We start from the raw sequence: 23,476 nt of genomic DNA, 5'->3' as shown, positions 1-23,476 counted from the left end.
AAAGTAAAAATGTAAGGGAAGAAGTCTTTTAAAAAACAGCTCTTGAGCCTCAGCAACAGACGTGTGTAGAATAAGAATTTGATCTTAAAGAGTGGGAGACAAATTTTTTTTAAAGTTGTTAGGCCTCAATATAGAAGATCTTGATGTCTTCCCCGTCTCCTCCCATGCTTTTCAGCTGAAATGCTACTGTAAATCAATATACTTCATTTGTTGAATGAATTGTTTTATTGTAAAATGTATGAGACACGTAATATTTTGAAGAAACTTTAGAGAATATTAATAGTTCAAAATTCCCGAAAACAGACAAAAGTCTAAGTTACCAATTTTAAATTGCTGTTTTGAAGACTTCTTTTCCTGATTAAAAGTTGTTGCTACCACCTATATGTGTGAACAGTGGAAGTTTAATACTCTTAAGTCAATGTTATGCCACACAGCTACCAAATATTTTAGGCTTATTTAATTTGTTCATGTATTGCCAGTGCTTTCCAGAACTTGAGGACTTAAAAATACAACAAACTAAATTCTACATGCTGACATACTGATCCTGTAATCATTCTAGATGCTTCCTTAAGATGAAGAAAAGTGGGGTATAAGCCAGTTTCTAAAAAATGTTACAGCTAAGAACTTCCATGCAAACTAAAGAGCTGCTTTAGTTTATGAAGCTAATTGCATTACAAATTATTTCATATTTACACCACTGAAAAGTAATAAAACCACACAGGTATAAAATCTAAGGCTGTTCTGTGGTACAAAAGGTTTCAAAACACCTAAATCAAACTCCATCATGTTAAATGGTATCCTGAACAGAAAACAGGATAGAAGGAAAAATTGACTCTAAATTGACTCAAATCCATAAGAACACCACAATACTTATAGAAAGCTGATCTTCATCACAACCCTATGCAGTTACTCTACTCTAAGCTCATTGATTTCAACTGACGCTGGAGTAAGTCTGTACCAAATTGCATGCCTGGAACATCAAGTGCATGAGAACTCTGCTACAGATAGTTTTACTATTCAGGCCAAAAAGGTTCAGCACCATGTTAATGGCATGAGTTGTTACATATAGTATTGGTCCATTTTTGAACAATTTATATAAGTGATAAAATACGCTGGCTAGTTAGGGAATCAAACAATATGCCGCCATACTAATTCATTAAACACACTGAAAAATAGTTGTGGCAATAAAAACTACATAAATAGAACACACAGAACAAAAATTATATACACATATTCCCTGGGCATTACACACAATACTGTGATAAAATAACTCAGTCCACACTGTTACAGGAAAACAAAGTTGCAGAAGGTGCCAGCACTTCCAACACTTCTATATTCTCGTATTTCAAATGCTCCATTGAAAAGAAGAAATTTTCAGGATGAGGGAAATCACTTTACAAGGATGCAAACAAGTCACTTCCTCAAAATTCTGAGTGCTAGAAAATTTTCTAATAAACTGTCACCCAGTTAAGCATTATTAAGCAATGTGAAACTTCAGCCACAGAATTCCCAGCAACAGCATTCTGTATAGTGCTTTCCATTTATACAACCAAATTTAAAAGTAGACAGTAAATAAACCAAAACTTAAGATACTGCTAAGGCCCAGACACTGGAGTACAAGATACTGAAGATCAGTAATCAGATTTTCTCAGCATTTTAAATGTCAACAAATTTAAATCAGGAAGACCAGTATGGACTGGGACTGTGGTGCTCGGTAAACAAAGAGTGAACTTTTTCTGCATATCCCTTTCTCGATACACATTTGAGAAAACTACATGGAGGTCAAACAGTAGGTATGGGATGGATTCACTACCTTTGCCATCAACATACCAACCAAAATTTGGGGTATGTGTGGTTCCTATTTGTAAATATTTAAAAAGACAGTAGGGCCAATATTTGTAAATATTTTAAGAGACAGTTGAGCCAAGACAGAGTTCCAAAGTCTATAATCTATTTCCATCCTTAACTCCTTTCTATTTTTCACAAGACGTGTGACTCTTTAAGAACAGAATCCAAGTGAATTTTTAAATGACTGGGGGAAACTTGAGGAGTATCTTGAAAGCGAGTGGGATGTGAAAGGACAGTTGTGGTCTCTGGACAATTATTAAGATGTATAGAGAATAAGTAAAAGCTTTACCTTTTATAATAGGGACAAGTATTTGAATAGAGATAATAATAAGAAATAAAGGGGTTATAGTGCTGTTGGGAGTCAAAAAGGGAAAAGGAAGAAGGGGAAGGGATGGGGGCATATATACTGATTTAAAGGGTAAATGTAGTTGTATTATGTATTATGGAAATGTATGTTAACCCAGTCAATAAAAATTGATTTGAAAAAAAAAAAGACTTGTGACTTTGTGAATTGCACCAACCTTTTTTAAACACGAGTTCTCACCATGTCTATATTCCACAACTGTAAATTTTGCCTCCTATGTATCAGATTATTTGCCAAGAATCTTGGGGATCTTAGTCTGATCCATTACAGTACTATTCATTATTCTCAACTCCTCTTGAGCTGGAGTCATATAGGGCCTTTATTCAAAGCCAAAAGGTGCTCTACACCTTAGATGGCTTATAGGTAGTAGGGGAATGTAATTCAGTGGGCAAAAGGATGCCCATAAATGTGTAAGGAGCCAAAAGAAGGCCAACAGGTACAATGGAATAACCTTAGACTACACTTCTTTATCTAAGCCAGTATTACTTGTGCGTAACTGCCTGCATACTATGCTTTGCAAACTGGCCTTGGCTCAGAGAAAGACAGGAAACTGGCATGTAATCTGGATTTGCTTATGAAAAAAGGTCAAGTGACAGTTATACCGCTTGCTGTGTAACTTCTTATAAAAATGGCTTTACAAAGTAGTCATTCCTAGAGACAGGTATGTGCTTATGAGCCATTTGAACTGGAACAGTATAAAGGAAACCCGTAACAGAAAACACCTCTTGGTCACAGGAATAAAGATTCAAGGAAAAGTATCAAAACATTCCAGTAATTCTGGAAAAACCATAAATCAGTTCCATTTCAAAAAATGAATTTTTGTTTTACAGTTGATCAGTTAGCCTTCCATCAGAACAGGGGCATGTCTTCCAGTTTGCAAGAACAATGTACAAAATACACAGTTTGTACAGGATTTCCCTGATCCATGCATACAGGCACAAATTGATTTGCCTCATGCTTACGTGCTTTACATTTATTTCAACTGCAGTCTCAAGAAAATAAATGAGGACATGTACTTGTTAGGACACAGTGTGCACAGCTGGGGCACCCATGGATCTTTGGATCAGAGGCAATGCTTTCAAGTTCTGCATGGTCATGTTATAATTTAAAATCTAAAAAATGATGCATACTTATTCCACTTAATGAAGTATTTGGAGGAGTTACCTACCTGTTGCTAACGTAACCCCCCTTTCCCTATTTCAAACATATGCTAATGATTGTTACATTTGACAGCTGAATAATTAGTTGCATAAAATTTAGCAATTTTGGAAATAGCTGCCATACAACTGAAATACTGGCAAACTTTCAAACTGAAAATCCTAGAATTTTTAATGTGTCAGCCCCTCCCACCAACATTTATAAAAGGAAAGTCACTTGATGCCTTTCAGCATTTCCATGGTTAATGTAAAATAACAAATAAAAAGAAACCCAGGAACATCTGCATCATTGCTCAAATTATCTGCCCATTCTTCATTACTCAAGAATTCCACTGGGTTGACCATTGTTCTTTTCAGGGCTTTTAAACGATGAAGGAAAGAACAGAAAGGAGGGATAAGAATGAATTATTCACATTAAGTCATCACATCACATAAAACAATACTTCACATTTTTAAAAAGCAAGTCACCTTAATTTTATTCCAACTGCAATTATTTTGCCTTTGTGCCCCATAAATAAAACTGAGCAAGTTCAGAAATATGTTTCTCTTACAATTGTCTCCTTTTTTTTTAATTTGCTAAAGATCCTATAAAAATTGATCATACAAATAGTGCTGATCCTGAGATGAAATATGGGAAGTGAAGATCCAGGATGATCTTCATTCAAACTTTTCTTTAAGTTTCTTCTGGAAGACAGCTGGCAAAATAGAGAGAATAGCTAGAATCATGAGAACAAAAACAGAGTTCCAAGAAACGGCTTCACCTGCAGTCGTAAGTTGGTAAAGTGTTGTTCCTGCTTTAATTGCTACAAAAGATGGTGGTGCGACACCTGGAAAGAAAATTGTGAAAACAGATCAAAAACAATGAAAAACTTCAACACAAAGTGCCATTATTAAATCTGAAGGCCATCCAGAAGAGTATGAAGAAAAAATCTATACACCTGCTCTCTTTCCACTCTTCTACCCTGTTTTTCCACATTGCAACCTACTTTGAAAATGTATCTTTGTCATATTTTTAAAACGCCATACTGAAGCTGCTGTTATGGGGTGAAAGCCTAGGAATTTTTGGCACAAATTTAGAATATATATCATAGCAAAGAGAAGACTCAACTGCATGAGAGATTAGTTAATTTATGCATAGTTTTTACCCCTAATGAAAGCACAGGGAGTCCTATCTGCCACAAATTAAGAGTTGGAATCCATTTTCATAGTAGATGTGTGATCCTAAGCAAGTTTACTCAGAATTGACATCCTTGAGTTCCATCCAGTAAGTGATGCAAGATTACAGTCTGAAAGTAAGTCTACTGCCCAAAAAGCAGCCAGCACAAGGACAACCTTTCAATTCTTCATTAAGACCTACCATCTTACCTATGTTTGTATCCCTTATTCTGATATTAACAAGCAAATATGTGTATTTACTAAAATACTTGCATTATTTCAATAGCTAGACCTGGTTAGTAAACATTTCCAAACCCAGGTTACAATCCAGAAGCCTGACCTATCAGCAGGGATTATATCCCTTGCCAAGCTCCTGTTTTATTCAGAGAGTAAGTGATAGTACTTCAACAGTTTTGGCCAGAAACAATTTCTTAACCAACAATGACAACATCAGTATTTGAAGGGGAATATATTCTTCAAACAGTTGCTTCTTCCAAATATTGGATCTTTTCCTGTTGTCATTAGCTATAAATGTATGCCCCAAGGAAAGTGAGGCACCCCAAAATGGTTTATTTTTCTTTTGCTTCCTCTCTTCGAAGCATTTGACACTTGGATTCTTTTTAAACAACATGGCAGCTAGAAAACAGGCAGCAAAGCTATGGGAAACTCCAGCACTTTTAAAATTTTAAATAGGAATGTGCACATAAAAAAATTCCATTTCCATTTTGGGTCCAGTAAGGCACCTGTTTTGTTATCCCAGATTTTGGGGGAACATTCTTGCCAATTCAGGATTTCACTCTGGGTTTGTTTCCATATCCAAAAACCCTAGTACCTGAACAGATGTTTGGTGGCACCTTGTTTTTTTAAATTTTAAAGGGCCATTATTTTCTATGAGAGTAGGTCTGGCCTCTGGAGTTCTCATAGAAAAGATGTCCCTTTAAAATTTACAGGCATTACCAAGCAAGAACCAATTTCCCTCTCCTTCCTCGCTCCTGGCCTCCTAAAGCAAAAATTCTAGGAGATAATTTTTCATTACTACCAGAACTTTGGAAGAGTTTAAGGTCATTTTGGATATCCTCAAGCTAACCTGAAACAGCTCATTTGGGGTACATTTTTAGTTTGGGAACATTCAAATGTATACCTCAAGTGTCAACTCCTTTTACCATGGACAAGAAGGGAAACTAACACTGCAACCCTAAGCAGAGTTACACCCTTCTCAGACCAATGATTTCAATTAACATAGAAGGGCACATAGGATAGCATTGTAAAGTGAAGGTAGCAGTAACTCAATGCTTAGATCAAAAGCCAGTTTGGTGTAGTGGTTAAGAGCGTGGGACTCTAATCTGGAGAGCCGGGTTTGATTCCCCACTCCTCCACTTGAAGCCAGCTAGGTGACCTTGGGCTAGTCACAGTTCTCTGGAGCTCTCTCAGCCCCACCCACCTCACAGGGTGTTTTATTGTGGGGATGATAACATACTTTGTAAACCACTCTGAGTGGGCACTAAGTTATCCTGAAGGGCGGGATATAAATCGAGTGTTATTATAAAAGCCTCCCCGCAAAAAAAAAAAAAATGTAAAAACCTAGCAAATCTTTACATCCTCCATTGCCTAGCGTCTTACGTTATTCAGGAAGAAAAGCCAGCTAATGATGTTAAAGAAATGTGCTTCTGAAGTTAGATGAGCACCAATAGTTTACTCTAAATAGCCCTTTGGTGCCAGAAAAGTTTGCACAACAGGCAGTAGTATTAACAACGAAATTTAAGAGATGCTCTAAAACATGGGCTTGTGTACCTGGAGGCCAGGAAACATCCACAAATTAATAGAATGCACTCATACATTACAAAGAACCATGGGCAGACACAGAACAAGCAAATTAAGAACATACACACAAAAATACACTATGAAAGTTATTACATTTTTCTACAATTGCCCAATAGATGGGGCTATGTTCTAAGGAATCAGGCAAAAAATTAAACTGAACTGCATTCAGAAGCTGTGAATATTAAATCAGAATTCTTACCTAGAAAAGTACCAATGAAAAATACTTTCAATGGCACATTTATTATTGGAGAGGTTATATTGATAAACCAATTAGGAAGGAATGGCGTTATTCTCAAAAATATTATGTAGTTAATGAGGTGTTCTCTATGCCGTTCAACCTGCAGGAAATAAAAACCCTGAATTAAAAAAAATCCTATCCTAGAAGTATAACTAATTTTTCCTCCATTAACACTACTAGAAAATTAGAATGCAAACATCTGGCTGACTAAGGAAAGCAGATATACTAATTAGCCCTCAGTATAGTTTGGAAGAGAAAGGGTACACATTAACACTGTTAGCCCCAAATAACGGGAGGTATATAGGAAGAGAAGAATCAACTAATGCTGGTGGAGGTGTATGAGTTTCATTTTTCACAGAATCCCTCATATAGCTGCAGAAAACGTCTGTGAACTCAACACACATTTTGTGCCATCCTTTACTGCTTGAATCACTCTAGTTCACCTGCACATGAATGGGTGGTGGAGGAAAGTGCCATCAAATCATGGCTATCTTATGGCAACCCCTGCTTGGGCTAAGTTTCTTGAAGCACAGATATTAATTTCAGGTAGTTATACCACACTTGTTCCTGTTATTTTAGGTAGTTGTACCATGCTTCTTCCTGTTATTCTAAATGTAGCAACTAACAGTATTACTAGTTTGGGGAGGAACTTACTAAACCTTTTAATTAGCAGTAGAAAAATTGACCATTTACATATCATTCCCATGTGCATCTGCTTATGTTTAGTACTGTAGGAACAGATGTTCACTTCAAGTAACTTTACCTGTTTTGACCATTTCACAGCTTTCTCTGTTAGATATCTATACACAACTGGTCTCCCAACTAAATAAGACAGCATATAACAGAAAGAAGCTCCAAGGCCAGAGCACTGTAAATGAATGACAAAAAAAGTCACTTGTATTCTTTGTAACTACCAGCTCCATATGAAAATTCTCCTTGGTGAACTACCATCATCTGAAGAAACCCCACTGAATGGTACAGTTCTAATCCTCAAACCTCCTAAGTTTCTTCAAACAAATGAAATTAATATCCTCCAGTAATCAGCCTGGGTGTAATCAAGATACAGTAACAGTACTTAAAATAATTTTAAAAGGCTGTAGTAAACGGCAGACCTATACATTCAAGAACGTTACTCCTACCCAGAGCAGTGCCATTTTTCTGCAAGGAACTGCACTTTTAAAAATCCTATCCCATGTTAATTGATCAGAGACTAGCATTTTTTGCAAAATGTCAGCAGTGTACATAAGGTGCTTAAATAATTCAGCACCCCATAAAATATTTCCTGTCTGAAAGTCTGGCCTGCTGACTTTGCACGCACACACACCCCTCCATTTACGTCAAGAGAAAACAACAGCAGCCCTGGTAGTTCACTGACTTCACTATTATATGTTGCGTTACTACAACATGTTCCATTGGTTTCAGTACTATGATCCCACTTGGGAAGAAAGCTAGCCCAATTTTAACATCTTAGTTATTGGTACTGGACACCTCATCAGCTAAATGTAAACCTGTAAGCCAAACACCTATTAAATAGGGAACTCCTTTGTGTGCTAATTTAATAACTATCTATTACAAGACAGATTTTTGCTTTGTAATTATTCACAACTGTTTTTGCACAACAGACCAAATACCTTTAATAAATATTTGGAAGGAGATAATGTATTCCCAGCTACAATAAATACTTACCAAGCAGACAAGAAAGAGAGCTAATGGAAATGGGTATAGAAATCCCGAAAGTATACTCAAAAATATAGACCCAGGAATAGCAAAAGTTTGCAGGCTAGGAGATTATTTTAGTTAAGAATAAAATTATTCAGTATTTACAAAAGCAAAAATTCAAAATAATTTCCCAATTCTTAATTTGTTTTTAAAAGGTTTATATCTAAAAAGCTATTATCACAGCATAAGCAACTGACAGTTGAGCACAATTCAGACCTCCTGAGCAGTTCAGTTGTTCTTGATGGGCAAGAACCTGAGGAACAGCCAGGCTTGTGCCCTCACTCCCTCATGCCTCAATTGAAGATGGAAGTTGTTAACTAACTCCAATTAGTCATGAAGCCATCACAACTACTTGGAGGTAGCTGAAGTTTTCTGATCTCACATGAGGGAAGACATGAAAATTCAGCAGGTTCCTACTCATGAGGAACAAACTGCATTTTTTTGCAACATGTGAATGGAATTTCCCTAGCTGGAGTATGCCTATACTGTTTAGACAAATGGCACTCTAATGTCTCCTTAAAGAAAGCCTGTATACCTTTTGAGGGTACACAAAAGATGTTTTAAGCATACATATACAATTGTAAGTGTGCAAACAACTGTACCATATAGGTACACTTCTCATAGCTACAACTGGTTCTTCAGTACACTCACAGAGGTAAAGGAGCAGCAACTTAACTGTACTCACCAATGTCTTTAATGGAATGTACAGTTGACTGTTTGAGAAAGCTTTAAGTTTTTTTAATTACACTGTGAATGTTGAGATGACTGCCATTACTCTGCACCAATTTGGAAAGTGCAGAATTAGACTATGCTGCTCTAATTAACATCTGTGAAATCATATTGGTGTTTATGGTTAAGAAAACACCAATATGGTTTCACACGTTAATTATCACTGAATCTCAGCTCTCATTTCAGGTTAAATTCTATGAATGTAATTTTAGGAAAGCATATTTTACAACATAAATTGTCAGTAAATGTCAACATTCAATAGCCCTGATTTTAATTTCTAAAAACTGCTTACATAGACTAATCATAATACACCCCAACAACTTTTAAATTATCAATAGATCATTAATAGTTCATTTCTAGCAAAGTGTTTAATAGCCTTGACTAATTACCAATTCTATCTCCTCAGAAGAACCCACAAATAAAAATAAAGCTGCCTGATTTAACAAGCAGACTTTATGCTGAGAATTCTCTCAAAAACAGTATTGGCAGCACAGCAATACCATGTTACATTAAAAAGTAAAAATGGTTCCTGAATCCTCCATGTGAAGCATTATAAAAGCCTAGGAATACAGCATTAAACTAAATTAAGTTAGTTTTTTTGATCCCTGATCACAGCATTAGTTTAATAATTCACTCCCGTGGCATTCAACCTCTAAGATATTAAATGCTAATTGTGTTGAAGGAGGCAAATTTTATTAAATTTAAATGAAGATAGCAAGCCAGGACATTCCTGAGAGAAGAGTTAATTTTGATATGGGTTCAATATTATCTTCATTTTACTATAGACCAACATGGTTTTATGTGTGTGTGTTATGTGCCATCAAGTCATCTCCGACCTATGGTGACCCTATGAATGAAAGACCTCCAAAACAGCCTATCGTTAACAAACTTGCTCAGATCTTGCAAACTGGTAGACAAGTTTTCTTTTATTGAGTCAAGCCATCATGTTTTAGGTCTTCCTCTTTTCCTACTGCCTTTCAATTTTCCTAGCATTATTGTCTTTGATCTAAAACCCACTTATTTGTCTTTTTGGCCATCCATGGTATCTGCAAAACTCTCCTCCAGCACCACATTTCAAATGAATCAATTTTCTTCCTGTCAGCTTTCTTCATTGTCCAACTTTAGTAATATACCTATCTGGTACACCTTATGCAGAGATTAATATGGGAAAAACCTTACTTAATATTATTTCTGATATTTAATTATTGCCCCTACGTATTTTGCCACAGAAAGGGTAATGGAATCGTATGTATCTGATAATAAGAACATCATCTGGGCTCTCACATTAGGAAGTTCCAAATTTTTAAGTAGAGGAGTTATTAAGCTAGCCCTCAACTCCTTAAATATGGGACACTCTATAATATGTTCAATGATTTCAACTTTATCATATGCACATCTGCATGTTCTGTTAGTATATGGTACTTTCTTTTATCTACCCTCCAAAACCGCTGAGGGAAGAGCACTAATTCGTGCTAAAGTAAAAGCTTTTCTGAGCTTTGGCACTGTCAAATAATAAAAATGCATCAGCAGTAATGGGGGATACCATAGTCTGAATTATCTTTATCTTTAAGGGTCTTTTCTAGTTCTCTCAAACACAGCTACCCACCTGAAACTATCTTGATTTTAAACAGTTAATTAAAAATGAAAACTGTTCTAGACCATGTATGGCCTCAAGCAGAGGTTTTTCCACTGTCATGCTAGATGACAACTTGGGGAGCTGACTGATACCAGAATAGACAATACTGGGCTCAACAGACTTGTTAGAAGGCAGCTATATTTTATCTAATATTCTTTAAGCTGGTAATCAGAGGACCTGTTATCAAAATATATGCATAAACATGCCTAGCAAAACAATTTCACACCACATTTCATGAAATGATGTTCATTTTTCATTAAAAGGATACAAAACATAGGTAGCAAAATAGGCTACTAATACTTGTACATAGAAGGTTTCTTTGTATTTAGAGAGCACTTTTCCTAAAGCTTTAGCATCATCCATGTCTCTGGGAACCTTTATACATTCTCTCTCTTCCCTACAGGCAAAAAAGAGAAAGAAATATGAAGTTACCAAAATATATAGATAACACTTTCTGCAACACTAACAAACACACACTGCACCATGAGCCTACAATTAAGGGGCTGTTCTAACAAAGTTATAGGAAGTAGATCACAAATGCCCTGTTCACACACTGCTAGGATTTGCTCTATCACTTGGTCCAAAAGACTCCTTGCAGCAGTTCCCCATTTGCTCACTGCCTATGCAAAGAAAATCTAATGCACAGAGAACGGAATCCAGAGGCCATTAAGAGATGTGATATGTACGCTGAATGCAATGCAAGAGCATGTTACATTTTCAGTCATGCTCCCTCACTAAGCATAACCAGTAAGTTCATCTGAACCAGTCTGGGCAGCGCAATCCTGGTGGGGGGGGACGAAAGTGCACAGGGAGCCAACTAGAAGTTATGCTGCCATATTCCAGACTTACACCGGCGTAACCCTTCCACCGCTGGCACAGTGCCCCCCGCAGCAGCAGCTGGGCGCCAGCATAACTGCAGTCATGGGAAGCAGGCAGGGGGCGAGGCACAAGTTATTCGGTTCTCTAAGCTGTTTCGGGCCTGGGAATGCCCCCAGCAAGAACGGAAAGTTATGCCGTGAAAAACAATAGCATAGCCCATAGGCGTCCATCGTATGGGAAAAGTCAATGCTACCCTGCCCCAGCCCCAGCCAAGCGGCCTGTCGGAGCATAGGATGCAGACTACTGTGGCAACCAATCTACTCACACCCCTGTGGAGGCCAAACCCCTTTTCCCCATGCCCAATCAGCTTCTTGGGCACCCAATATAACCTCCAGCCAGGATGCCCATGACCCCGGGTAATTGGTGACGCAGTCGGAGGCTTTGTCTGATAGTCCCTGCCATGGGTACTTACAGCATGAGGCAGGAGAGGATGCTTGCAGTGGCAGGGCAAAAGGGCAGACGGAGGACTTAACAAAATTTGGGGCATGCCTCATACTCATATATGGGAGGAGAGCCAAGTCCAGCATGTCTGACTAACAACTACCACCCAAATTCCCTTGCAGGTCACCAGTCTCCTGACTACTGGCTCAGGAAGGAGCAAGGACCTAGTGACAGGTAAATAGGAGCTGTGGCAGTGGCAGCCCCAGCTTACTCGTTCACATCAGCCTCCCCCTCCCTTCATCCACATCTCCCCAAACGCTGGCCTCTACAGTTGAGGCTCACCTGGGGTTTGTGATTCCTGCCCAAGAGCCAGCACGGCCCATGCCTGCCACTGAGGCAATAACCCAAGGGGCAGCACTCAACACAGATGTTTTTTGGTGGGGCTTCCAGCAGGCCATATCAGGACTCCATTCAGACTCCCTCAGCAGAGCTCCCCCATTGGGCAGAGGAGGAATCACGGCTGTGGGTCAGGGTGACTGGTTGCTTGCTGTCGTAACTCCCCTGTGATGGTGGACACAAAACTCCACGACTGTCTCGGTCACAGGATCAAAGCTCCAAGCAGCCATAGGAGCAGGAAAGCTGTATGTGGATGAGAAGCACTGTCCTGCCAGAGGAGCATCCCTCATCTGGTTGCCAGGAGCACCTGCAATGAAGGAGATGCTGCCACTGCTGTCCCACTCATGGACACATTCCCAAGATGTGGCAAACCTGGCTGTGATCTATGTGAGACTTGTTGCCACATGTCTCCTTTTCCCATTCAGGAAGGTTGCAACCCATCAGGCAGGCTGAGGAGAATGGCTGTTCCAGCCCCCAGTAATCCTTCTTGACTGCCAGTCCAGTCAGCCTCAGGAGCAGTTCCCAAGCCAGCCTGCAAGTCAAACCTGCTCCTGAGATAACAGCATGAAGAATGGCTCTCTGGGCTCTAGCCACTGAGCTAGTAGGCACAACTACCTCGGCAAGGGACATTGGCAACATGTGTCCAGACATCATTTTAGCAGTTCAATAAAATCTGTGTTGAACAACAACTCCCTCCCTCTTTTCTTGCACATTCATGACAGCAGCTCCACCACCACTACCCCACTTCTCTGTAGGGCTGCCCTTTCACACATCCCAGCGAAAGGTCTCTGGCTCTAGGCTGGCATGGATGGGATGGCCCCAAGGAGGCTCCAGATGTCTCCACGCTTTTGTGTGGCTCTGCTGTGAAAAAGGAGCATGTGTCCAGTGGCAGCTTGGAGGCTCCAGCCCGGCCCAGTTTCCCTTTCCTCCTTCACCCCCTCAAATTCACTGCAGGCAGTGAGATGGGACTTGTGAGTGTTGCCTGTACATGTTGGGGTGGGGCACCATGAAAGACTCCTATTCTCCAACAGCAGTGCTGATGTATGATAAGCCAGATAGAAGACCACAGCATGCAAGGGGTGGGGTTGGTGCCAGGTTGGGGGGGGGGATGTGGAGCGATGTCCTGGAATCTCTGAGGCTCCCCCTTGCAGGCCAGATCACTCTCCCTTTTGATGTTTATGGAGGCAGAGAGGGACTTTGGGGATCTTGTGCTGAGGATGGGATGACAGCCCCCAGAGCGGTTTCTCTGGTCCTGGAGGCCATCATTCTGCGCTGGGGGGGCCATCATCCTGGCACTGGAGCATAGCTCCCAAGGTCCACCGTGCATCCCCCTTGCATCTTTCCAATACAGTGATGTATTTCAACGGAGCTGCTGAAAATCTATGGGCATTCATGGCTCCCATCATATCCAATGAGCCTTCCAGCCCCTCCGGTTTTTCAAAGAGGCATTCCTGTCATTCTTTTCAGAATCTGCCCTCTGCTTGCCTCTATGGACCTACATCTCCTCATTCAGCAAATGGAGTGAGAAAAAGCAGGCAAGTGATAAGTGAGCATGTTCACAGTGGTTTTCAACATTAGGAAGCATTAAAGTTCTAAAATGATTTTGGACAAGAGAGGTCAGAGATGCAAAATAATAGACAAATTCATAAGGATGGCAATATAATATAGAAAGGGAACTGTGAACCCCCAAATTAAAGAGAATATAAAATAGAGGAGAAAATGAAAAAAATGTATACAAATATTTAAGGGTCATTTAAGCCAAACTTTCACTTCAAGGAAGGTATTCTGCTACATCAGGCACCCCAGAGAGCTGCTTCTCTAACCTTTTTTTTTTGAAGGCTCTCAGGGAAACATTTTCCCATTTTTATTACTGTACTGAGCTGACATGCTCCAGTCTTTCCCAGATGTTCAACTTTGTCCTTTTCTAGCTCTGTTTTGTGTCTCATCCCATTTGTCAATTTCCTTCCTGAATCATGATGCCTCACAGGGTACTGCTCAAGCACATGCAGAGAGGCACTACATATAGCAGAAATGTTTCAGAATTAAATAAAACAGATGCAGTAAATACAAAGATTTAAAAGGGGGAAAACAGAAAACAACTGACAAGGATGCATTAGCACGAGGTCTTTAAAACAGCTGGGATGACTAACAGACCACATAAAGAATGAATTTCAACTATTTGTCAAATTGATTTTGGGGGGGGGGTAGTTTACAGGACTCTAACCAGATACAAGAGAAAGACTCCACTGATATGGCTATATTACAAATGCAAACCAATTTCAAATCTGTTTAAGTATCAGAGCTCCTTATCAAGGAACTCTGGAAATCTGTACTTCTATGAAGAGGAATTAGGACAAAGACCTCTAACAAAGAATTTTAAGCACTTTAACAAAAATACAACCTCCAGACTTTTTTGGTGGCAGGTCTCTGACAGCTAAAGTAGTCAGATATTAATTTCCACATGGTTTTATTTGCAGGGCAGATATACCCAACACAACTAATATTTGCTGGAGTTTGCCTAATGGGAAAAATTTGAAAGGAAGACTCTACAAAAGTTGTTCCCAGCAGGATTGGGACGTTCATTTCTACCAAATATTAATAGATGGTTAGCTTGACCTCTGATCTTAAGGCAAATGACTTACACCCCTGAGAAATTTACATGCACTGATGCAGAGAAGCACAGACTAGGTTTATCCAGACATCCTTAAATTACTCTATAGAGACCTCAAAACTAAAATTAAAACCGTCATATACTTACTCACTAAGCTGTGGAAAGTTTTTATATACCAGAAACATAAGAGAGGCAGCAGATAAGAAGATAGATACCAAGATGAGAAGCGACATTCGTGCAGAGCCACCTTCTGTGTGGGCCTTTCCTGAAATAAAACAAAATGTAATGTTTTCAAAAATGAATACATCAACCCAATCAACTGATTCAAGCTCACTGAAATCTAGTTCAGCTTCAAGGCAGTTCTCTTATCTCTTTAGCAGCGGTAGTAATCAATCAAGGCCAAAAAAAAAGCAGTATTGTTTGCTGTCACCTCCACTGAAAAGGTATTAGAAACCTGAAGGTGATCACCAAGATGCAACTGACCATTTCAATCAGCCAGGCAGTTGTATGACATATCACATGGCAAACAGGTTAATTCACCCATCCATGTTGACCCGCCAAAGAACAATAATCCCAAGAGTGTTTATTGCAACTGTCAGTGCCACAATTGCGCAATGAGCACAGCATATTCCCTCTTGTGATGTTACATGGTCATGAGTTGGCAGAAAACAGCAGAGAGATGATGAAACATCCAGATAATTTTTTTAATGTGTCACATGGTACAACACAAATGTATTGGACTTAGCAGTTTGCCTTAAAATCAAAGCTGTTATCTTAACATACTTTTTAAGTGTTTTGCTTCTTTTTGTCTAGCAGAAAGGATACCCAGTTTATAGCTGCTAACATCTTCATTTTCATCCTCTCTTAAAATTAGTACGTTTCAACTGACAGGTCAAATCTTGAATCAAAGCTCCTGAGCCTATTACCAGTTTTGCTAGTGGTGCTTCTGTACATGCAGTATATTCTTACAACTGCACTGCAGCATGGGATTTGCAACCTTTAAACTGTGTACGAGATAGAAGAACAGGGTTTCTCACCTGTAACTGTTGATCGTCGAGTCTCTTCTGTGCAGACACACATTGGGGACTGCGCAGGCACAGGCCAGCCGCGGAAAAGATTTTTCTAGCTTTCAGAGATGTGAAGGGGATGCTCGGATCCACCGTGCATGTGCGCCGGTGTTCCCGCCAATTTTGAATGTATATATATCCGAGCGTCCCCGCCATTCCCTCAGTTCACCTGAGCCGCCGGAGAACCAACTTAGTCAACCAAGCACTCACAGCGGGGTAGGTGGGAGGGAATGTGTGTCTGCACAGAAGAGACTCGACGATCCACAGTTACAGGTGAGAAACCCTGTTTATCGTCGTCGTCCTTCTGTGCAGCCCCACATTGGGAGAATAACTAGCATCTCACCAATGGGGGCGGGTGTGAGTGTCTACGTGAAGAAAGAATGCAGGACAGCCGTGCCAACAGCTGATTCACGCCGTGCATTCACGTCCACAGAATAATGTTTGATGAAAGTGTCTGCAGTGGACCACGTTGCAGCTTGACAGACGTCCCGGAGCGGCACTCCTTGCAGGAAGGCAGCAGAAGCAGCTTGCGCTCGAGTGGAATGAGCGGTAAGCAACAAGGGGCACTGGACTCCAGCTTGCTGATAACAAAGTTTAACAGTAGACACAATCCAACGAGAGATGGATTGGGCAGAAGCAGGCAAGCCCTTGCGAGGGCCGGAGTATCACAAAAACAGAGCAGGAGATTTCCTAAAACTTTTGGTGCGATGTAAATAAAACAATAAAGCACGTTTCACATCCAAGGTGTGTAGCGTCCGTTCCCCTGGGGACGAGGGTGTCAGAAAAAAGGAAGGGAGGACCACCTTTTGCTGTAGGTGAAATTTGGAGACCACCTTGGGCAGAAATTCCATGCTAGTGTGGAGCATGACCGTACCAGGGAAAAACTGCAGGAAGGGAGGGTCACACCTCAAAGCAGACAGCTCACCTACCCGCCTAGATGACGTGATTGCCACCAGAAAGGCTACCTTTTGTGTGAGTAAAGGCAAGGGCCAGGTGGACAGGGGCTCAAAGGGCCGGAGCATCAGTTGGGAGACTACCAGGGACAGACTCCACTGAGGAATCGGAGGGGCCCTAAGAGGGAAGGTCTTGAATAGGCCCTTCAGGAACTGCTTGGAAAGCCAGTGTGTAAAAACGGTCTTCCCATCAATCTGCTCATGGAAAGCAGAGATCGCAGCCATGTGTACCTTAATGCTCGAGAAGGCAAGACCCTGCGAGCACAAGTCCAGGAGGTAGTCCAGAATGATAGGTTAGGAACAATCAAAGGGAGAAATCCCCTTGGGGGTCAACCACCCGGAAAATCGTGACCACTTCCTCTGGTAGGATAGCCGAGTTGATAGTTTCTGGGCATTCAGAATAACCTTAAGAACCTTTGAGGAAAGGCCTATGCCGGAGCGCACAGGAGCCAGGTTCAGAACCACCACATTGCGGTGCCTGACCCCGTCCCTGATCAATAGGTCCGGGGCAGGTGGCAGCGCTAGGCATTGTCCCTGTGAAAGGGAGAGTAAGAGAGGGAACCAATCTTGGCGAGGCCACCGAGGGGCAATCAGGATACAGTGGGTGTTGAAGGCCCTGACCCTGGAGAGGACCTTGTGCATGAGCGGGAAGGGTGGGAAGGCATAAAAGAGCCCTGGGGACCAGGGTATCTGAAAGGCGTCCCCTAGCGAGCGACGGCCAACACCGGCCCGGGAGCAGAACAGCGGGGCCTGCTTCTTGTGGGCCGTGGCGAAGAGGTCGATGAGTGGAGTACCCCATGTGCGGAAGACTTGGTGGAAGCCCTGTTGAGGGACCACTCGTGCTGAGGCAAAAACACCTTGCTCAGTGTGTCTGCTGCGGTGTTGAGCTCCCCGGTAATGTGAACGGCCCTGGGAAGGACATTGTTGACAATGGCCCATTTCAAGAGAGTCGCAGCTTCCCTGCAGAGCTTGAGCGAGACCGTTCCTCCCTGCTTGTTGAGATAGTAGCAGGCCGTGGTATTGTCCAACAGGACCCGAACCCTCTTGTTCCGAATGACATCTGCAAAAGAAGCAAGGGAGTAACGGATCGCTCTAAGTTCTAAGAGGTTAATGTGCATGTTTGCTTCAGTTAGGGACCAGAAGCCTTGGGCCGACAGCTGCCCACAGCAACCCCCCCATCCCAAGTTGGAGGCGTCAGTAAAGACGGTGACCTCTGCCAAGAAGGGGCCAAAAGGACAACCTTCGGACAAGTTCTCAGGGACAGTCCACCAGGCCAAGGACCGCTGTATCACCCTGGGGATGGAGAACTTCTGATACTGGCCCATAGTGAGGGGGTTGAACCTCCGGATGAACCAGTTTTGCAGAGGCCTCATGCGCAGACGTGCGAAAAAAACCACCCCTGTGGAGGAGGCCATAAGGCCTAGCAATGTCTGAATCAAGAGGGCAGGTTGGAACCGGCACCGGAGCGGATGGCAGGGAATGCTCAAATGACTGATACGGCTCCGAGAGTGGCGGGAATGGGACATAGTCCTCCGATAGTGCCGGAGGAGGCATACAAGGAGGTGACGGGGTATGGAGACTCACCACATCGTCATCAATCAGAACCGGCCTGGATGGCGAGCCGGGTCGCACAGTCGGGGTCGGAGATGGGACACGACCCTTGGTTTTTGACTTGGACTTGGACTTTTTAGATGGGGGCTCCAAAGAAGCTCGGCGGCCGAAGTCTTTGACAATGGCTTCGAAGACGATTTCGACGAGGAACGCTTCTTAGCCTTCCGGCTAGAAGGTCGATCCACGGAACCGGAGTCAGTTCGGCCCTCCGGAACGGGTTGCCCCGTCGGTTCCGAGGGGAGCGGCTCCGGCGATTTCCGAGACGGTGCCGGCGATGGAGCGGGGCTTGTCTCCCGATAAACCCGACGGCTTGGGGGGGGGAGAAGGTTGGCATCCCACAGGAAAGCTCGGAGCCTGGCCTTTCGATCACTTCTCGCTTTCGGGGTAAAGGCCATACACACCGCACAACGCTCCACAATATGCCCCTCGCCCAGGCAGATGAGACAGAGCTCATGGCCATCCGAGTGGGCCATCTACATGCTGCACTTCAGACATTTCTTAAATAAAGCTGTCTGAGACATCTCGTAATGATATTTCCCACAAAATGGAACACAGGAAAATATCGTACAGCACAATCCACGACGAACAAACTCCGAAGAGACACACAGAGAAACAAGTAACGCTAGAATAAGAACCTTTTCGAAAAAGGAACTGAGGGAATGGCGGGGACGCTCGGATATATATACATTCAAAATTGGCAGGAACACCGGCGCGCACGCGCGGTGGATCCGAGAGTCCCCTTCACATCTCTGGAAGCTAGAAAAATCTTTTCCGCGGCTGGCCTGCACAGTCCCCAATGTGGGGCTGCACAGAAGGACGATGACGATCCAATAGTTATGCTGAGGCCTGATATTTGATAAGCAATTTAACATGCCCTATACTAGCTAGGTAAGTGGCTGTATGAACTGGCGAGACAGCCAAATAAGGAAAAAAGACTGAATTCAATTATATTACTACAGATTTCAGTCAACCCATCAGAATCTTTGGGTAATATTACATGTATGCAGTTGTGTTAATCTCAGTCATAGTACTAACATAAAGCTTAAGAATCTTGTCACAACATAGCTTACGGGTCAATATCCACAATTTTCTTCTCTGAAATTTATGTTTTTTTAAAAAAAGAAAGTAGCTGTCATTTGTTCTTGATGCTAAAGAATAAAGCCTCAAATAGTAATGGATTCAAGTGTCACAAACACCTGGTCATGTGACGTGTGACTAAATTTTCATCTTTTAGATTTGTATAAAAATATAAGATGATTAGGTATCCATTCCAATTCCACTAGATCAGTCTTAAGACTCGCTTTGCTATACCAACAAATACACATTTAGACAAGGTATAAACACAACTGCGCCAACCAGGCATTATTGCATCCGTACTGCAGGCAGATATACTAGCACCTACACTTAGGTTAAAATTTTTAACCATAATATCATGAGCAATTATATGAATGTGCAATCATATAACTTTGAAATAAGCAGCATGTCTGGCCTTAGCTCTATGCAACTTAAAGGTACCAAAGCTAAACGAGACAGTCATATTTTGTCAGGATAATTTTTTTTTAAATTCCATTTTTGAAAAATTGTTAATGTTCTTAAGCTAATGTTTAAAAGTTTCATTCCCGTTATTTACAAGTTTTAGCTATTGCTATTCTCTAGCAGCTAAATAAAGCGCTATTCTCTAGCAGCTAAATAAAGCATTGTTTCCAAAGTATTTTCTACCATTACCGTGTTTCTTACACAAGCAGTAATTAATCAAGATTCTTTTTGGAACAAATCCTAAACACCACTGGACAACTCAATATTACAAGCAAACAACTATGAGTGAACTTTTAATTGCACTTAGTGCAATTATTCAGAATCCTGCTCAGGTTTATTAAATGGAGCATTCTCCCAAGGAAGTGTTCTAAAGATTGTGCTTTAAGTTTTTATCTGTAATTAAAGATAGTTACAACTACAATTTGGAAAACATAATTTCATCTCTATTCTAATGTAGAAAAAAGTTTGATATAATACAGATGTGTGGTACACCAGTCTGGTTTAGTGTTTTCACTGTGACAGTGCATCAGACTAGATCTTCACTTTAAACTGATTGAAAAATTCAACGTTTCAGGTGTCTTTGATCCAAGTAACTTCACTGAAGGGATACTGCTTGAATAAGTCAGAGTAAAGGAACAAATTCTAACAGTGAAATGTTTACAACACAAGCATAACATTTCCAGTTGCAACTGAACTGCATAAATATGGAATTCTTGGTGTGTTAATGAATTTCAGAATTTCTAATAATGTGATGTGGAATACAGCTGCCATAACTGTTTAAACAAAGAATACCTTTCTTCACATGCTCCACACCCCCAAGTATTTTGTTGTTCTTCCTATACTTATTCTGCTTGTAAAAAGTACTTACTAAGACTCCATTCAAAGAAATAAAATACAGTGTTTCTTATTGATCTTCTTGAAATACTAATGCTAGCCATATACTGAAGACAGGAAGGAATTTAAAGGCTGCACATGATACGTTCAAATCTGAAATCTGTTCTTTAAAGAGATAGTTTTGAATAGCTGCTCCAGACTGTTTGTTTACAAATTCTGTGACAGTTACAAAAATGCAATCTGCTAAGAAAATGTTGATAAACTCAACAGTTTCAAATATACCCCACATCTGTAGATCCTAGCAGTGTTTGTCTTGTATGAAAACAGCTAGCATAGAATTACTGGAAGATTTTATAGGTTTACAGCTTAAAAGCTTGCTATGCAGATGGGGAAGAAAGGGACCATGTCCACCTGCAGACACTAGTAACTAGAGAACTATTTATCATATTTGCTTTAGACCCAGTTGCTTTTCTCACTTTCATTAAGAATTTAGTGCAGCAATTTTTCTCCACTAGAAAGGAAATCAGGTTTCAGTGAGCTAGTTGTTTACATACCAAACAGAAACAGCCCCTTCAATCTTGACAATGTCTCTTTGCATTGTGAAAAACTTGTTTATAACCATCTATAAGACCACCAACAAAAACTAAACTTGTATGAAAGAACAACTTCTTACTTTCATCCAAGGTCAGTGGGGATAACACTGGCCAAGAGGTTGTGTTTATACTGCTACTGCAACTGCAACAACAACAACACTCGATTTATATAGCACCCTTCAGGACAACTTGATACCCACTCAGAGTGGTTTGCAAAGTATGTTATTATTATCCCCACAACAAAACACCCTGTGAGGTGGGTGGGGCTGAGAGAGCTCCAGTGAACTGTGACTAGCCCAAGGTCACCCAGCTGGCTTCAAGTGGAGGAGTGGGGAATCAAACCCGGCTCTCCAGATTAGAGTCCTGTGCTCTTAATCACTACACCAAACTGAAAAGGATGCCCAATTTACAGATGTCTGTAAAAATAATGCTATCCACCTAGCCCATATACAGAAGATTCTTTAGGAAAATGCAGTTGAAAATTTCTTGAGTTTGATGGGTCAGTCATAAAGATGGAATTTACTTGAAGCAGTTCCCACCACAGTCAGTGACAGCTGTCCCACCTGGGCCACTTCAATGGAGCAATTTTGTAAAGTTCAACCTGCAGTAGCCTCCTAACAAGCAATCAAGTATTGTTCGCACCAGGCATTAGACTGTTTATTGCAAAACATCTCACCAGTCCCAACTGCTAACCTTCACTCATTCAAGCGCACATTATTTGTCACAGAGCCAGCTTGTTGTAGTGGTTAGAGTGTTGGACTAGGAACTTGCTGAATCAGGTTTGAATTCTCTCTCTGCTGTGGAAGCTCACTTGGTGACCTTGGGCCAGTCACACACCTACCCAATAGCAGAAGCTTGTTGTGAGAATAAAGAGGAAGACACAAGAATGATATAAACCACTTTGGATCACCACTGGGGATAAAGATGGAGTACAAACGAGGAGAGGATCTTAAAGCACTGCTTGGTGCAGTAGGACAGTTCTCATAAAGAAATCAGTTTAGCAAACAGAACGATCACCAAGATAAGCAAAAGGAGACTTGAAACTATTGTGAAATCTAACACACACTGCCCTACAAACTGTCCGCCCACACCAACGCAATCCAGCCAGTCTTCTATATAGAGCTCGAGACGGGCCTCAGTCCCAGAACTCGCTTTCAGCAGCTGAGCTCCGTTCGAACTGTGACCTTTGTAAGACTGAGTCTCCCTGAGCATAAGCAGAGTGCCTGAGAACCTACTACCAAATCCTCAGGGGTGACTAAAAGACTTCCAGGCAGAGTGGAGTCCGATCACGTCACACATTTTACGCGGCAACAAACTCCTCTGAACTCAGCAGGGCTCAGTTCAGAGCAAACTCCCAAGCATGCACACCTCGCCTGACTCGCCCTCCCACCCCTACCCCCTCTCCGCCCTTCTCTGCTCGAGCCAGACCTCTGACCCCGGCCCGGCCCGAGCGCTCCCAACTCAACGCAGCCTGCTTCGTCCCAGCGCCCCCCTCCCCCCTCCTCCGCGTCTCTCCGCCGTGGCCGTCTCCCACCTGCAATCAGCTTCTGATGCCGCTCCACAGCGGCCTCCGTTTCTTTCGCGGCTACCATCTCCGTCTCCGACGGCCTCGCAAGGCCTCGCAGCGTCGCGCCAGCCTCTGCCATTGGCTCCTAACGAACAAACCGAGCCGGCCGGCAACACACAAGCCCGGATGAACCTTTGCCGGCGCCAAGGGCCGCGAGAGGCGGCGGGATCCGCAGCCTCCCTCCCGTCACCTCGAGGCGCATGCGTCGATTCAGCGCTAGCCACGTACAAACTCGTTCGTCACGCTCACTCTCAACCCAAGGGTGTTCACGCGCGTGTTGTCTAGTACATACGGTAGTGCCTCATTTTCTTCTCTCTCTCTTTCTGCGGCGGCGCGGTAACGCAGAAGAGAAGTTGAGATCTACCCGGATGTTCATAGAAC

General features: G+C 41.9%; 1 protein-coding gene across 2 annotated transcripts; it reads right to left on the bottom strand.

The window, feature by feature from the left end:
* Positions 1 to 442: 442 nt before the first annotated feature.
* Positions 443 to 23,275, bottom strand: TMEM41B (transmembrane protein 41B). 2 transcript variants are annotated; one of them, XM_054971700.1, is made up of 7 exons: positions 23,063 to 23,275; positions 15,082 to 15,199; positions 10,936 to 11,064; positions 8,270 to 8,363; positions 7,347 to 7,451; positions 6,545 to 6,683; positions 443 to 4,196 (listed from the first exon to the last, which is right to left on the bottom strand). In XM_054971700.1, exons 1-7 carry the CDS (start codon positions 23,172 to 23,174, stop codon positions 4,027 to 4,029), a joined length of 867 nt encoding a protein of 288 aa, XP_054827675.1. In that variant the 5' UTR covers positions 23,175 to 23,275; the 3' UTR covers positions 443 to 4,026. The 2 variants fall into 2 exon arrangements, with proteins under 2 accessions (XP_054827675.1, XP_054827676.1); XM_054971701.1 differs by lacking the exons at positions 15,082 to 15,199; positions 23,063 to 23,275 and adding an exon at positions 12,270 to 12,440.
* Positions 23,276 to 23,476: the final 201 nt, after the last annotated feature.

The sequence above is a fragment of the Eublepharis macularius genome, chromosome 2, assembly GCF_028583425.1.
Source record: "Eublepharis macularius isolate TG4126 chromosome 2, MPM_Emac_v1.0, whole genome shotgun sequence".
Classification (NCBI taxonomy): Eukaryota; Metazoa; Chordata; class Lepidosauria; order Squamata; family Eublepharidae; genus Eublepharis; species Eublepharis macularius.
This window is presented reverse-complemented; position numbering and strand designations above follow the sequence as displayed.

Coding starts and splice junctions, on each gene's coding strand:
- TMEM41B (XM_054971700.1), bottom strand. CDS start 23,174: ATGGCAGAGGCTGGCGCGACGCTGCGAGGCCTTGCGAGGCCGTCGGAG. Junction 15,200..23,062: donor GCATCAGAAGCTGATTGCAG/GTGGGAGACGGC, acceptor GTTTTATTTCAG/GAAAGGCCCACACAGAAGGT. Junction 8,364..10,935: donor TATTTTGCTACCTATGTTTT/GTATCCTTTTAA, acceptor ATAATCTCCTAG/CCTGCAAACTTTTGCTATTC.